Source organism: Rhinopithecus roxellana, chromosome 11 (assembly GCF_007565055.1).
Source record: "Rhinopithecus roxellana isolate Shanxi Qingling chromosome 11, ASM756505v1, whole genome shotgun sequence".
Taxonomy (NCBI): Eukaryota; Metazoa; Chordata; class Mammalia; order Primates; family Cercopithecidae; genus Rhinopithecus; species Rhinopithecus roxellana.
Window position 1 is genome coordinate 24,506,036 of NC_044559.1, and position 17,522 is coordinate 24,523,557.

The 17,522-nt window shown below is 40.4% G+C and overlaps 1 protein-coding gene across 5 annotated transcripts in view; it reads left to right on the plus strand.

Moving 5' to 3' along the window:
- Positions 1–16,883, plus strand: part of LOC104680729 (arf-GAP with GTPase, ANK repeat and PH domain-containing protein 5-like) — a 32,478-nt gene extending 15,595 nt beyond the window's left edge. For all 5 annotated transcript variants that reach the window (XM_030941294.1, XM_030941293.1, XM_030941292.1 and 2 more), the window contains 4 exons: positions 1,406–1,506; positions 4,111–4,146; positions 14,274–14,325; positions 14,954–16,883. In XM_030941294.1, the coding sequence (XP_030797154.1) occupies positions 1,406–1,506; positions 4,111–4,146; positions 14,274–14,325; positions 14,954–15,823 (1,059 nt within the window). In that variant the 3' untranslated portion in view covers positions 15,824–16,883. The remainder of the gene's footprint in view (positions 1–1,405; positions 1,507–4,110; positions 4,147–14,273; positions 14,326–14,953) is intronic.
- The last annotated feature ends 639 nt before the right edge of the window (positions 16,884–17,522 follow it).

Consider the following 17,522-nt stretch of genomic DNA (forward strand, 5'->3'; position numbering starts at 1 on the left):
GAGAGGCAGCAGGTAAACAGTGGAAGAAATCAGTGGGTGGGCTTTGGCGTCCAACAGGTACTGGACCTTTGATGGTAAGCTTTTTTTTTTTTTTTTGACTTACTAAGTTACTAGGTACTATTATTTTCTAGTTTTTGTCATTAAACCTTAAAACTACTAAGTAACCCCTTCCATTTATTGTTAAAGAGCGTAAAATTTCATACTCTTAATTTATGCTGACTGATGTTAGATTGTTTCTATTTTGTGACTACCTTAAATAATACCTATAAATAGTAAACTGTTAGTAATGTTTTTGCTGTAATTGAATGTAGTAAGATTTATCTTCCAAATGATAACCGAATTGTCAAACACTTGTCCAAGTTTTGGATTTACTCAAAATTCTATGCTCAGCAGCTGGAGGTAGGAAGAGTAGGGGGCCCTCCCTTACTCTTATGGAGAGGCATACTTTCTCATGAGGGGAATACTCTGCAAGAATTCGTATCTTGTTAGCAGTGGTGACTTCAACTAACTAGTGTACAAAAAAACATGTATTGGTGTGGCTGCCAACAGAGAGATCTAAGAGGGTAGATGGAGTTGAGCTTGCTGAAACAAGGAAAGAGAAAAGCAGTATTCTAGGGAGAGAGCAGGGGTAGATTAGGAAAATGACTAGGTGCAGGTCAGATGATTTATTGAATGAAATGGATCAAGTTTTGAAATGAATGGAAATATTCTCTGAGAGTCTCATTTGAGTCATGTCATGGCAGTCTTATTTAAACATGAAGTGAAAGTTAGCTTTTTAAGTTGTCATCTGTTTTCAGGGTGTGAGAGAATATTTAAGTGATACTCTTTTTATCCTCCACATAAGAAAATAGGACTAGAGAAACCTATGGCTTCCTCACTTGGTGGTGGCCTAGCAGCCCTGGCACACAGAGCCTCTGAATCTGAAACACTTGTTTTGTCACAATATCACCTGAAATAATACATTTAGGATGAGTAATTTAGTAAATGCATTAGTCTTGTATTCACTGCAATAAAATGCTTTTGTACCAGTATTATTTAATACATTACATTTTATCGTAGTAAATAAATAATAGAAATAGAAATTCTTAGTTGCTTTATATAGCTGTAGAAAAAAACAATGAAATCTTATTTTAAACTTTTCTCATGATTTTTAAAGGTAATTCATAAAATCCTTGTTAGGTTTGATGACAGGTACCATATTAAGGACAGCATTTTATAACCCGTATCTTAAACATCGTCTCTGGAAGTTAAGAGCCTCCGATGGGTTTTCTGTAGAGTGCACATGATACCACACTCAGGCAGTTCATGGAGTGTAAGAAATATCTTAGTGCTTTGTCATTTGACATTTTAACCAAGAAAAAAATACACTTTGATAAGTTTAGCTAATACTTCCCTTCCGCTTCAGGTATCTACTGTGCGTTTCAGTCAACAATACAGCTCATGTTCGGCAATATTCCTTGATGACAGCACAGCCAGCCAGCCTTATCTTACAATGACAATAATATCGTGAGTACAACTATACTGCCGAGGGACAGATTCATTTATTCTAAAATTATTTCAGCCATTTGGGTGTCCTCTTCCACAATCAGTTTAAGAAATTAGAATCAACTATATATTGATATCCAGATTCTAAATATTAAGTATCAGTTTATCTTTTAATCTTAGACGTCGTGGTGGAAGGAAAAAATCAGCAGAGAAGCAATCCCAGAAACAGTGTATCTTTTTGATGCCTTTATGCCTTTAGACAATGTTGAACACAGTTAGAAGGATAGGTTCCCTTTATTGAATGTTTTTGTGAAAACTTAGTTGTTCAATGCATTGTAGGCCTAAATCAGTGTGTACTATTTTGTACATTAGCCTTGGAAGAAGGAACAGCTTTTCCTCTTCTGGCACCACAGTGTATCTGCATTTGAATTTCTCCCAATGTGCACGAGCACCTCGTGGGCCACAAAGATGCACTTTGAGAGCACCCTGAGATGGAGTTTATTTTAAAAGGAACAACCAACACCAGCACCAGCTCCATAGGGGCTGTCCAGTGTACATTATTATCATCTCCTTGGGTCATGAGTGCTGATTTTTAGAACACAGTTTGGAAAGTGCTAATTTATTAGAACACAGTTTGGAAAGTAGTAATTTAGAATATTAATGTCTTTAATTTTACTATTCATTCTGTAAACATAACTAGCTTATAAACAATTTTGTTTCAAATGCACTAGCCTTTTTAGCGAATTCAATTGTCAGTAACTTTTACTTCAATTAAAAATGGCAAGTTTACACTCATAATAATGTCACTTTTCTCCTTCCCTTTTAACAATAGTTGTGATGAAATTGTGTTTCAGCAAAAACTGGACTCAAACTCTGTCTCAAGTCCTGAGCTTTGGGACCTATTGAGTAATCACTAAATGTCAGCTGAGTCTCTTAAATCTTTGAGCACACATACACCAAAACTACCTTGACTACAGTCCCTGGCTTCTTTTGAGTTCAAGAGATTTTGATGTGTTAGCATATAGTTCAAAAGTTGCTTTGAAGATTAATCTTGCTCAAACAAATTTCATGCTTTTTTTCTCGTTATTCTACTTTTTAGAAGTCTGCTTTTGAAAGTAAAGTAACTTTTAATTTGCCATCAGCAAGTTTGAGAAATAATCATTTGGTATATTAACTATTGGTGAAATAAAGGTTTATTGAGCAAATTAATAGGGCAAATTGGCTTCAAGAAAAGATTTTGAAAAATGTTTATGATGAGTCAGTAGTGCACTGTTATCAGTGGGATAGGTGGAACTCACTGAGATCACTTATGCAAGGTTGTTTTTTTTTTCCCAAAATACATGTCTGCAAACACATGTGTCTTCCCATCTCCACTTTCCCTCTACCTCTAGGCACTGAGAAGCCTTTTAGGAAAATAGGGATGGATGTGAGGCATCTTTATGTGAAGAAAGGCATCCCAGAAGATTCTGATTTTCACCCCAGCTCAATCATTCCAAACTTTGCTGCACATTGAAATCACCTGGGAAACTTTTACCAACAACCTTGATGCCCAAAGTCATACCGAACACTCATTACATTAAAATGTCTTATGTTGAAGATGAGGCCGTTATTAAAGCATCTCAGGTGATTTTAACGTGCAGCAGAGTTTGAGAGCCACGGCTTCATTTGAGTTTAGGACGAGAAACTGCTCGTATTTGGTGGGACCTTGGGCAAGTCAGTTTTAAGGTTTGTTTCCCTGATCTGTAAAATGAGTGTTGAATTAAATGTCGTGTAAGGTCATTGGTCCTTTCCAGCATGTAACTTTAAATTCTGCGATTGTGAAATTATTTCAGAGATGAAAACTACTTGAAGCACTATAGACATATCCATCTTACATGCTAATGTTACAGGCTTTCTAACAAGTGCTAATATTGTGTAGCCCTATTAACTAAAATTGAGATTTTCCTTCCCTCAGTTGTTTTGAGCCTCATTCTACAAAATTAGCTGGGTGTGGTTGCACATTGCTGTAATCCCAAATACTCCAGAGGCTGAGGCAGGAGAATTGCTTGAACCCGGGAGGAAGAGGTTGTGGTGAGCCGAGATCAGCACCATTGCACTCCAGCCTGGGCAACAAGAGCAAGACTCTATCTCAAAAAAAAAAAAAAAAAATGACCTAGGCATAGTGGTACAAACCTGTAATCCCAGCTACTTGGGAGGCTGAGGCATGAGAATCGCTTGAACCTGGGAGGTGGAGGTTGTGGTGAGCCAAGATTGCACCACTGCACTCCAGTCTGAGAGCAACAGAGCCAGACTCTAAGTCAAAAAATAAATAAATACATAAAAGAAATCGCATGGGACGAAAGGCTTTGCAGGTGGAAGAGCATATAACAGGGAAATCTGTTATTATTTGTACATTATAATCGTCAACAGAAATGCATCTTCTAACAGCATATTGCCTCGCATTTTGGTTCTCATATTTTTGCAAAAAACCAAGAAATGAAACAGTGCCCTTATGGTACTGTTCCGAACTAGAAGATTTGAATTTCAGGGCCGCTAGGAGAGTTTCCTCTGCCCCCGTTTTAAAAAATGTCTTCAGGCCTAACAAATGATAACATCTATTGTTATGAATTGTTTTTCCTTCCACAGAGTGACCTTGGAGATACATCACGGTATCATGCAAAGGTGAGCGTTTTAGAAACCTGTCTTGTTATTCTAGCTAATTACTTTGCAAGATATCAAGCTCAGTGTTAGGTCACAGCTGTAGACATCATAAGCTGTATTGTGCCTGCTAAAATATCGAAGCAAATTATTTGTGTTTTCCTTGTTCCTTAAGACTCTTTTAATTTTTAAATGATTGAGAATGTCAAAGAGTATGTGTTTATATTGATTGATATTTACTGTGGTAGAAATATAACATTGAGTTTTTTTTCAAAATCTATTTTTAGTTTAGATTTCACAGCCTTACCACTATTGATACTATGAACTAGATAACGCTTTGTTGTGGGGACTGTCCTGTGCGTTGCAGAGAGTTTGGCAGCATTCATGGCCTCTACCAACTAGATGTCAGTAGTAACCCAAGGCCCAGGTTGTGACAACAGAAAATATTCCTAGAGAACAATATTGTTAACTGAAATTTTTCATCGAAAAAGTAACTTTTCTACAACAAAAAGTGGAGTAAAAAGTGTGTCATGTATTTATATTATTTAAAGTCTCATGTTGACCTTCATAGGAGACACTGGATTCTCTAGATCTTTCTTTGCAATTTGCTCTAAAGAAGCAATGAGACCGGGCGTGGTGGCTCATGCCTGTAATCCCAGCACTTTGGGAGGGCGACGCGGGCGGGTCGCAAGGTCAGGAAATCGAGACCATCCCGGCTAACACTGTGAAACCTGTCTCTACTAAAAATACAAAAACTTAGCTGGGCATGGTGGCTACTAAAAATACAAAAACTTAGCTGGGCATGGTGGCATGTGCCTGTAGTCCCAGCTACTCTGGAGGCTGAGGAAGGAGAACCGCTTGAATCAGGGAGACGGAAGGTGCAGTGAGCCGAGATCACACCACTGCACTCCAGCTTGGGTGACAGAGCAAGACTCCATCTCAAAAAAAACAAAAACAAAAACAAAAACAAAAAACAATAAGACGGCTGGGCGCGGTGGTTCACACCTGTAATCCCAGCACTTTGGGAGGCTGAGGTGGGCAGATCACTTGAGGTTCAGGAGTTTGAGACCAGTCCGATCAACATGGTGAAACCTGCCTCCACTGAAAGTACAAAAAATAGCTGGGCGCGGTGGTGCATGCCTGTGGTCCCAGCTACTTGGGTGGCTGAGGTAGGAGAATCGCATGAACCCAGGAGGCGGAGGTTGCAGTGAGCCGAAATCTCGCCATTGCACCCCAGCCTGAGTGACAGAGGGAGACTCCGTCTCAAAAAAAGAAAAAAAGAAGCAATAACGTGACCTAACCTCATGCAAATATGTAGTTGGTAAAAGGGGTATTTTTAAAGTTTTCAGACAGTTGTGGGTATTCTTTAATACTAAATCAAAACTTCACAAGTGCTAATTTCTTTTTTTTTTTTTTGAGACGGAGTCTCGCTCTGTCGCCCAGGCTGGAGTGCAGCGGCCAGATCTCAGCTTACTGCAAGCTCCGCCTCCCGGGTTTACGCCATTCTCCTGCCTCAGCCTCCTGAGTAGCTGGGACTACAGGCGCCCGCCACCTCGCCTGGCTAGTTTTTTGTATTTTTTAGTAGAGACGGGGTTTCACCGTGTTAGTCAGGATGGTCTCGATCTCCTGACCTCGTGATCCGCCCGTCTCGGCCTCCCAAAGTGCTGGGATTACAGGCTTGAGCCACCGCGCCCGGCCACAAGTGCTAATTTCTTAAATTAGTTACCGTGACATTTTCCATATTAATAAATTTATTCCATCAGTACTCATTGATCTTTCTTGCACAGTAAATGGATCTTTTGCCCCATACTTGCATTTATAATATTATGCATTAGTTACTTGGAATATATTGGTTTATGTTTTATTGTGTCAAAAATCACTTTTAATTTAACCACCAATCTTTAAAATGCTTTTAAGAATTGAAAAGCTGTCAAGCCTACAGTAGAAGGAACAAGTTTTTCTTTTCTTTTCTTTTTCTTTTTCTTTTTTTTTAATTATACTTTAAGTTCTAGGGTACACGTGCACAACGTGCAGGTTTGTTACATATGTATACATGTGCCATGTTGGTGTGCTGTACCCATTAACTCATCATTTACATTAGGTATATCTCCTAATGCTATCCCTCCCCCCTCCCCCGACCCTACAGTAGGCCCCAGTGTGTGATGTTCCCCTTCCTGTGTCCAAGTGATCTCATTGTTCAGTTCCCACCTATGAGTGAGAACATGCTGTGTTTGGTTTTCTGTTCTTGCAATAGTTTCCTGAGAATGATGGTTTCCAGCTGCATCCATGTCCCTACAAAGGACACGAACTCATCCTTTTTTATGGCTGCATAGTATTCCATGGTGTATATGTGCCACATTTTCTTAATCCAGTCTGGCACTGATGGACATTTCGGTTGATTCCAAGTCTTTGCTATTCTGAATAGTGCCGCAATAAACATATGTGTGCATGTGTCTTTATAGTAGCATGATTTATAATCCTTTGGGTATATACCCAGTAATGGGATGGCTGGGTCATATGGTATTTCTAGTTCTAGATCCTTGAGGAATCGCCATACTGTTTTCCACAATGGTTAAACCAGTTTACAATCCCACCAACAGTGTAAAAGTGTTCCTATTTCTCCACATCCTCTTCAGCACCTGTTGTTTCCTTACTTTTTAATGACTGCCATTCTAACTGGTGTGAGATGGTATCTCATTGTGGTTTTGATTTGCATTTCTCTGATGGCCAGTGATAACGAGCATTTTGTCATGTGTCTGTTGGCTGTATGAATGTTTTCTTTTGAGAAGTGTCTGTTCATATCCTTTGCCCACTTTTTGATGGTTTTTTTTTTTTTCTTGTAAATTTGTTTGAGTTCTTTGTAGGTTCTGGATATTAGCCCTTTGTCAGATGAGTAGATTGCAAAAATTTTCTCCCGTTCTGTAGGTTGCCTGTTCACTCTGATGATAGTTTCTTTTGCTGTGCAGATGCTCTTTAGTTTAATTAGATCCCATTTGTCAATTTTGGCTTTTGTTGCTGTTGCTTTTGGTGTTTAGACATGAAGTCCTTGCCCATGCCTATGTCCTGAATGGTGTTACCTAGGTTTTCTTTTAGGGTTTTTATGGTTTTAGGTCTAACATTTAAGTCTGTAATCCATCTTGAATTAATTTTCGTATAAGGAGTAAGGAAAGGATCCAGTTTCAGCTTTCTACTTATGGCTAGCCAATTTTCCCAGCACCATTTATTAAATAGGGAATCCTTTCCCCATTTCTTGTTTCTCTCAGGTTTGTCAAAGATCAGATGGCTGTAGATGTGTGGTATTATTTCTGAGGACTCTGTTCTATTCCATTGGTCTATATCTCTGTTTTGGTACCAGTACCATGCTGTTTTGGTTACTGTAGCCTTGTAGTATAGTTTGAAGTCAGGTTGTGTGATGCCTCCAGGTTTGTTCTTTTTGCTTAGGATTGTCTTGGCAATGCGGGGTCTTTTTTGGTTCCACATGAACTTTAAAGCAGTTTTTTCCAATTCTGTGAAGAAAGTCATCGGTAGCTTAATGGGGATGGCATTGAATCTATAAATTACCTTGGGAGTATGGCCATTTTCATGATATTGATTCTTCCTTTCCATGAACAAGGTGTGTTCTTTCATTTGTTTGTGTCCTCTTTTATTTCACTGAGCAGTGGTTTGTAGTTCTCCTTGAAGAGGTCCTTTACATCCCTTGTAAGTTGGATTCCTAGGTATTTTATTCTCTTTGAAGCTATTGTGAATGGGAGTTCATGATTTTGCTCTCTGTTTGTCTGTTACTGGTGTATAAGAATGCTTGTGATTTTTGCACATTGATTTTGTATCCTGAGACTTTACTGAAGGTGTTTATCAGCTTAAGGAGATTTTGGGCTGAGATAATGGGGTTTTCTAAATATACAATCATGTCATCTGCAAACAGGGACAATTTGACTTCTTCTTTTCCTAACTGAATACCCTTTATTTCTTTCTCTTGCCTTATTGCCCTAGCCAGAACTTCCAACACTATGTTGAATAAGAGTGGTGAGAGAGGGCATCCCTGTCTTGTGCCAGTTTTCAAAGGGAATGCTTCCAGTTTTTGCCCATTCAATATGATATTGGCTGTGGGTGTGTCATAAATAGCTCTTATTATTTTGAGATATGTTCCATCAATACCGAATTTATTGAGCATTTTTAGCATGAAGGGCTGTTGCATTTTGTCAAAGGCCTTTTCTGCATCTATTGAGATAATCATGTGTTTTTTTCTTTGGTTCTGTTTATATGCTGGATTATGTTTATTAATTTCCATATGTTGAACCAGCCTTGCATCCTAGGGATGAAGCCCACTTGATCATGGTGGGTAAGCTTTTTGATGTGCTACTGGATTCGGTTTGCCAGTATTTTATTGAGGATTTCTACATCGATGTTCATCAATGATATTGGTCTTAAATTCTTTTTTTGTTGTGTCTCTGGCAGGCTTTGGTATCAGGATGATGTTGGCCTCATAAAATGAGTTAGGGAGGATTCCCTCTTTTTCTCTTGATTGGAATAGTTTCAGAAGAAATGGTACCGACTCCTCCTTGTACCTCTGGTATAATTCGGCTGTGAATCCGTCTGGTCCTGGACTTTTTTTGGTTGGTAGGCTATTAATTATTGCCTCAATTTCAGAGCCTGCTGTTGGTCTATTCAGGGATTCAACTTCTTCCTGGTTTAGTCTTGGGAGAGTGTAAGTGTCAGGAAATTATCCATTTCTTCTAGGTTTTCTAGTTTATTTGAGTAGAGGTGTTTATAGTATTCTCTGATGGTAGTTTGTATTTCTGTGGGGTCGGTGGTGATATCCCCTTTATCATTTTTTATTGCAACGATTTGATTCCTCTCTCTTTTCTTCTTTATTAGTCTTGCTAGCAGTCTATCACTTTTGTTGATCTCTTCAAAAAACCAGCTCCTGGATTCATTAATTTTTTGGAGGGTTTTTTTGTGTCTCTATCTCCTTCAGTTCCACTCTGATCTTAGTTATTTCTTGCCTTCTGCTAGCTTTTGAATGTGTTTGCTCTTCCTTCTCTAGTTCTTTTGTGATGTTAGGGTGTCAATTTTAGATCTTTCCTGCTTTCTCTTGTGGGCATTTAGTGCTATAAAGTTCTCTCTACGCACTGCTTTAAATGTGTCCCAGAGATTCTGGTATGTGGTATCTTTGTTCTCATTGGTTTCAAAGAACATATTTATTTCTGCCTTCATTTTGTTATGTACCCAGTAGTCATTCAGGAGCAGGTTGTTCAGTTTCCATGTAGTTGAGCAGTTCTGAGTGAGTTTCTTAGTCCTGAGTTCTAGTTTGATTGCACTGTGGTCTGAGAGACAGTTTGTTATAATTTCTGTTCTTTTACATTTGCTGAGGAGTGCTTTACTTCCAACTATGTGGTCAATTTTGGAATAAGTGCGATGTGGTGCTGAGAAGAATGTATATTCTGTTGATTTGGGGTGGAGAGTTCTGTAGATGTCTATTAGGTCTGCTTGGTGCAGAGTTGAGTTCAATTCCTGGGTATGCTTGTTAACTTTCTGTCTCATTGATCTGTCTAATGTTGACACTGGGGTGTTAAAGTCTCCCATTATTATTGTATAGGAGTCTACGTCTCTTTGTAAGTCTCTGAGGACTTGCTTTATGAATCTGGGTGCTCCTGTATTGGGTGCATATATATTTAGGATAGTTAGCTCTTCCTGATGAATTGATCCCTTTACCATTATGTAATGGCCTTCTTTGTCTCTTTTGATCTTTGATGGTTTAAAGTCTGTTTTATCAAGAGACTAGTATTGCAACCCCTGCTTTTTTATGTTTTCCATTTGCTTGGTAGATCCTCCTCCATCCCTTTATTTTGAGCCTATGTGTGTCTCTGCATGTGAGATGGGTCTCCTGAATACAGCAGACTGATGGGTCTTGACTCTTTATCGAATTTTCCAGTCTGTGTCTTTTAATTGGAGCATTTAGTCCATTTACATTTAAGGTTAATATTGTTATGTGTGAACTTGATCCTGTCATTATGATATTAACTGGTTATTTTGCTCATTAGTTGATCCAGTTTCTTCCTAGCCTCGATGGTCTTTACATTTTGGCATGTTTTTGCAATGGCTGGTACCGGTTGTTCCTTTCCATGTTTAGGGCTTCCTTCAGGGTCTCTTGTAAGGCAGGCCTGGTGGTGACAAAATCTCTAAGCATTTGCTTATCTGTAAAGGATTTTATTTCTCCTTCACTTATGAAACTTAGTTTGGCTGGATATGAAATTCTGGGTTGAAAATTCTTTTCTTTAAGAACGTTGAATATTGGCCCCCACTCTCTTCTGGCTTGTAGAGTTTCTGCCGAGAGATCTGCTGTTAGTCTGATGGGCTTCCCTTTGTGGGTAACCCGACCTTTCTCTCTGGCTGCCTTAAGATTTTTTCCTTCATTTCAACTTTGGTGAATCTGGCAATTATGTGTCTTGGAGTTGCTCTTCTCGAGGAGTATCTTTGTGGCGTTCTCTGTATTTCCTGAATTTAAATGTTGACCTGCCTTACTAGGTTGGGGAAGTTCTCCTGGATGATATCCTGAAGAGTGTTTTCTAACTTGGTTCCATTTTGCCGTCACTTTCAGGCAAACCAATCAGATGTAGATTTGGTCTTTTCACATAATCCCACATTTCTTGGAGGCTTTATTTCTTTTTACTCATTTTTCTCTACACTTCTCTTCTTCCTTCATTTCATTCATTTGATCTTCAATCACTGATACTCTTTCTTCCAATTGATTGAGTTGGTTACTGAAGCTTGTGCATTTGTCACGTAGTTCTTGTGTCATGGTTTTCATCTCTTATCAGTTCGTTTATAGTCTTCTCTGCATTGATTATTCTAGTTATCCATTCTTCCATTCTTGCTTTCAAGGTTTTTAGTTTCTTTGCACTGGGTACGTAGTTCCTCCTTTAGCTCTGAGAAGTTTGATCAGCTGAAGCCTTCTCCTCTCAGCTCGTCAAAGTCATTCTCCATTGCTGGCAATGAGCTGCCTTCCTGTGGAGGGGGAGATGCACTCTGATTTTTTTGAATTTCCAGCTTTTCTGCACTGCTTTTTCCCCATCTTTGTGGTTTTATCTGCCTTTGGTCTTTGATGATGGTGATGTAACTGGGGGTTTTGGTGTGGGTGTCCTTTCTGTTTGTTAGTTTTCCTTCTAACAGTCAGGACCCTCAGCTGCAGGTCTGTTGAAGTTTGCTTGAGGTCCACTCCAGACCCTGTTTGCCTAGGTATCAGCAGTGGAGGTTGCAGAAGATAGAATATTGCTGAACAGCGAGTGCTGCTGTCTGATTCTTGCTCTGGAAGCTTTGTCTCAGAGGTGTACTCAGCCATGTGAGGTGTGATGTGTTGGTCTCACTTTAGTGGGCGATGTCTCCAGTTAGGCTACTCAGGGGTCAGGGACCCACTTGAGCAGACAGTCTGTCCATTCTCAGATCTCAACCTCTGTGCTGGGAGAATCACTGGTCTCTTCAATGCTGTCAGACAGGGACATTTACATCTGCAGAGGTTTCTACTGCTTTTGTTTAGCTATGCCCTGTCCCCAGAGGTGGAGTCTACAGAGGCAGGCAGGCCTCCTTGAGCTGTGGTGGGCTCCACCCAATTCGAGCTTCCAGGAGGCTTTGTTTACCTACTTAAGCCTCAGCAATGGTGGGTGCCCCTCCCCCAGCCTCGCTGCTGCCTTGCAGTTAGAGCTCAGACTGCTGTGCTAGCAATGAGGGAGGCTCCGTGGGCATGGGACCCTCCAGGCCAGGTGTGGGATATAGTCTCCTGGTGTGCTATTTGCTAAGACCCTTGGTAAAGCACAGTATTAGGGTGGAAGTTCCCCAATTTTCCAGGTGCTGTGTGTCTCAGTTTCCCTTGCTAGGAAAAGGAATTCCCTTCCCCCTTGCGCTTCCCAGGTGAGGCGATGCCTCACCCTGCTTCAGCTCTTGCTGGTCGGGCTGCACCTGCGGACCAGCATCGACTGTCTGACATGCCCCAGTGAGATGAACCCAGTACCTCAGTTGAAAATGCAGAAATCACCTGCCTTCTGTGTCACTCACGCTGGGAGCTGGAGGCTGGAGTTGTTCCTATTGGGCCATCTTGGGCCCCCCCCCTTCTTATTTTTTTTTTTTTCTGAGACAGAGTCTTGCTCTGTTGCCCAGGCTGGAGTGCAATGGCGCAATCTCGGCTCACTGCATCCTCTGTCTCCTTGATTAGAGTGGTTCTCTTGCCTCAGCCTCCAGAGTAGCTGGAACTACAGGGATATGCCACCACACCCGGCTAATTTTTTGTATTTTTAGTAAAGATGGGGTTTCACTGTGTTAGCCAGGATGGTCTCGATCTCCTGAACTTTTGATCTGCCCATCTCAGACTCCCAAAGTGCGGGGATTACAGGCATGAGCCCACATGCCCAGCAGAAGGAATAAGTTTCTCAAAGTCCTCAGGAAAGCTTAAATTTTATCACTGGGAACAAATACTTATTTTCCTTGAAGTGACAACCTCTCAGTTCATTTATTTTTGAGAATGAAAGTTGTGCTTCTTTTTTAGACCGAGTCTCACTCTGTCACTTGGCTGGAGTGCATTGGCATCATCTCAGCTCAAGCAATCCTCTCACATCAGACTCCCCTGTAGCTGGGACCACGGATGTGTGGCACCACACCAGGCTAATTCTTTTTTGCATTTTTGGTAGTGATAGGGTTTTGTTATGTTGCCTAGGCTGGTCTCAAACTCCTTCAGGAGCTCAAGCCAACTGCCTGCTTTCACCTCCCAAAGTGCTGGGATTTTACAGGCATGAGCCACTGCGCTGACCCAGTTGTACTTTTAAATAAAAATGATGTTCTGTGAAAAAAGTGATTGTTCAGTTCACAATTAAATCACTAATTCTTTAAAAAAACAAAACAAAACTGTACTGCAGTCAGCAGAAATGCTTCTTATTAACTTTCCACTTATTCAGAATATTAAAGAGACATGTCAAAGTTTAATAACAGCATTAATTTTTACTGCTTCATTAAAGACATTCTTAAATAAGTCAGGCTGTCTTTTTAACGGTAGGGGACAGTAAATAATAGAATGACTACTAATGTAATTGGTACCACTGCCTTGATTTATGCTGAGAAACCAGCAGTTTTACCCACTTTTGCTTTCATACAATCATGGCAAGTGTCAACGAAAAAGCAGGTAATGACTTTGTATTCCTTTTACAGATTTTTTAATTTTTTATTCAGCTTTCTTAGGTATGATTCAGTACAGTGTTGGCCAGGCACAGTGGCTCAGGCCTGTAATCCCAGCACTTTGGGAGGCCAAGGCGAGTGGATCACCTGAGGTCAGGACTTCAAGACCAGCCTGGCCAACATAGTGAAACCACATCTCTACTGAAAATACAAAAATTAGCCGCACGTGGTGGTGGGCGCCTGTAATCCCAGCTACTCAGGAGGCTGAGGTGGGAGAATCACTTGAACCCGGGAAGCGGAGGTTGCCATGAGCCGAGACTGCGCCATTGCACTCCGGCCTGGGCAACAAGAGTGAAACTCGGTCTCAAAAAAACAAAACAAAACAAAAGCAGGGTTGACCTCTTAGCCCTTCTGGAAAGGGTCTTGGGGATCCCGAGAGGTCCACAGAGCACATTTGGGGAACCACTGGTTTATCACGTGGGCACAATGCATTAGTTTTACAAAGTTTAAAGTTCATCAAAGACTGGCCTCTTAAAAAGGCAGGTGAGTTTTTAATTCAAACAACAGAAAATACATAAATACATCACGAGAGTATACTGCAGAGAACTAAAGAGAAAGGAAGCTAGGAAATCTGAATCACGTTTACATTTATTAAAGTCATCACTACTGCTTTGTAAAACATTCTTGTGTTTCAGTGTGTGGCTAGAAGAGTGAAAATATATTTGGTTTGTTGCCATTGCCTGTTAGGGAGAGTCAATACTTAAGGGCATTTCTGACTTGTTATCATATAAAAGACTTCACAGTACAGGACAAGAAGTCCTGAGAAAGAAGAAGTCAGGAAACCCTCTGCAAGTCAGGATCCAGGAGAAAAATTTGTAAAAACTGCTTCGGTAAAGTAAACAGCAAAGCACACAGGAGGCAGTATTTTACTAAGCATATATTATACTAATATATTAACAGTTTTTGAAGTAATGCACATTCTTATTTTATAGACATTCAGATGGATCTTTGAGCATATTTGATGAACAGTTATACTCATTTACGGTAAGTGGCGCTTTTATTGAGGTTGTATTTTCATCGTACACTTGTATCTGTTTCATGCTGAAGTCAAAGGCATCTTTTTTTAAATCTTCCCCATTTCATGTTGTATTTAGTCATCCTAAGTGTTGTAAAAAGAATGTGCTGGAATAAGAACTGATCTGCAGCTCTGTTTAGTTAGTGAGCTAGTATGAGTAAATATAGTATCCAAATAACAGAAAATGTATCTTTTTTTTTTTTTTTTTGAGACGGAGTCTCTTTCTGTAGCCCAGGATGGAAGTGCAATCGCACAATCTTGGCTCACTGCAGGCTCTGTCTCCCAGGTCCCTGTTCAATCAATTCTCCTGCCTCAGCCTCCCTAGTAGCTGGGATTACAGGCATGCGCCACTGTGCCCAGCTAATTATTATTATTATTTTTTAGTAAAGACAGGGTTTCACCATGTTGGCCAGGATAGTCTTGAACTCCTGACCTCGTGATCCACCCACCTTGGCCTCCCTAAGTGCTGGGATTACAGGTGTGAGCCACTGTGCCTGGCCCAGAAAATGTATCTTTTTAAAAGGTAATTGTGAGCTGTCCATAGGACCCAAGTCACTACCCAATTCTTGAAGCCATTCCTCCTTCTGTTCCACACAGGTTTCCACCATGCACATTACCCAGACAAGAAATGGAGGTGGGAATTTAAATAACTATTCCTCGTCCATTCCATCGACTCCCAACACCAGCCAGGAGGACCTTCAGGTCAATGTTCCTCCCACTGCCAACACACCCACACCCGTTTGCAAGCAGTCCAAGCGCTGGTCCAAGCTGTTTACATCTGAGAAAGGGAGTGACCCAGGCAAAGAGAACAAAGCCTGGGAGAGTCATGCTGACACCATCGGGAGCGGCAGAGCCATCCCCATTAAACAGGGCATGCTCTTAAAGCTAAGTGGGAAATGGCTGAAGAAATGGAAAAAGAAATATGTCACCCTCTGTGACAATGGCGTGCTCACCTATTATTCAAGCTTAGGTGATTATATGAAGAATATTCACAAAAAAGAGATTGACCTTCGAACATCTACCATCAAAGTCCCAGGAAAGAGGCCACCCCTAACCACACTGGCCTGCGTGCCCATTTCCAGCTCTAAAGGCAATGCGCTATCCAAGGACATGAACAGTCTATGTATCTCAGCCAATTCAGACACTGGACTTGATGACTCCATATGCTCCAGCCCCAATATCTCCAGCACCACCAGCCCCAAGCTCAACCCACCCCCCTCTTCTCATGCCAACAAAAAGAAACACCAAAGGAAGAAAAGCACCAACAAATTAAAAGACAGTGGCCTGTCTGGCACTGCTGAAGAACAAGACAAAAACTTTATCATTGTGTCCCTCACTGGCCAAACATGGCACTTTGAAGCCATGACGTATGAGGAGCGGGATGCCTGGGTCCAAGCCATCGAGAGCCAGATCGTGGCCAGCCTGCAGTCATGCGAGAGCAGCAAAAGCAGGTTCCGGCTGCTTTAGACTAGCACAAGATTATTTACTAATAATCTTGATCTTTAGCCACATTTCTGTGCAATAAATTTGCTATGATGCCATGATGGGGATCAGCAAGCTGCGTTTTCCAAGTTCCTTCTAGTGGGATCCTGCTAGGTTCTGCTATTGGGAGGTACTAGGGAAACATAGAAAGGCAAGAGAATGGAAGAATAGATCTCCTTTTCCTGTTTATTTGCTGTCCTTACTGATATTCTCCCAAGAACATCCCCTTGCCGTAGGAGCAGTAATTGTTTCAGTTTACCAGTTTTTTCAGAGCCCCAGAAAGTGCCTCTTCAGAGGTAACAGCAGCAGTTGGAACATATCTCTCCCTCAGAGATCTAGTCTCAGCCCAGGAAGGCTTTTACTCTGAGTTTTAATTGTAATAACTCCAGTCTCTTCCCTTCATTCATCTCAGCTTCTGAGGAGGCCCCTATGTGGCCAGGAAATGGTGGTGATGGCTGCATTTTGCAGTCATTTTCTTTGCTTTCCACAGTGTTGTTACTTGTTTCTCCTATTTCCTATGTGGTCAATGTTTTAATATTAACTCATAGTCATAGTGTAGTATTAGTACTTTATGTGAAATGAAATGTTTTTTATAATGTAGGCGTGGCCTACCAATAGCATATTTTCTTTTAGATTTGGTAATATATATTTTGCTTCAGTGACTTTATATCCTTATTTGTTGCCCAAATTCGTTTTTCATATACAAAACATCCAATATTACCCTGGTCCCATCATTTCTTCTGCTATCCATTTCACCTGGAAAGTGAATTGTTTATCCGTCCATTTCGGTCTGTGAAGTCATACAGGTCTATCTATGTAGAACTCCTGTGCTCCAATTTATTCCCTGTGTGAAACTGGGCAATTTATCAATCTGGGACTATGTTTCTTGATATGCAAATCAGAGGTAACACTCACCTCACAACATTGTTTAAAGCATTAAAAGAAATATAATATGATATCTTTCACACAGAATTTTCCTGGGTGTGAATTGAACAATGTCAGTTTTTCTCCCATTTAATATGACAACTGACTGTATAAATAAACATATTGTAGAGGAAACACAGGCTCAGATAGGATATAAATTGCTCGTATCACAAAATTAGTAAGCGATGGAGCTAGAATACAAACAAGATCTGCCTGTTTACAAAGATCAATAATTTTTCCTGTGAAACAAGTCACTATATGCCTTTGGTTTTTAAGTGAAATGCACTCAACTTCACATTTTAAAATATGCCACAAATGTACCCATAAAGTAAGTGAACATGACTATTGAGTGGGATCACAATTATTAAAAAGTTTGCCTTGGGAACAAAGACAGTACAATGACCCTCAGGGAACTGAATTACATACCCAAAGGGGACATGTGCCACCTACCTGGGCTTAATAGGGGTTTTCCAATGGGTTCTTTGTAAATAGGTGTTGCACATACTTCTGTGTCTTTAAGCTTTCCTTTATAACTTCCAGACCTACTTCTGATGGTGATGAGTTTCTTTCAAAACCTAACCCTAGATATGGGGTCAGCTTTAGGCAAAATTGTGAGTTGCTAGCTAACAAAAGTAGCTAATATTTTAATGAAATGTCTTATTATTAAGCTAAATGCCAAACACTATTCATGACATGTATTAATAAGTTATCACAATTTTATGAAATAGACATGACCATTTTTAATTATCAGTTGAAGAAA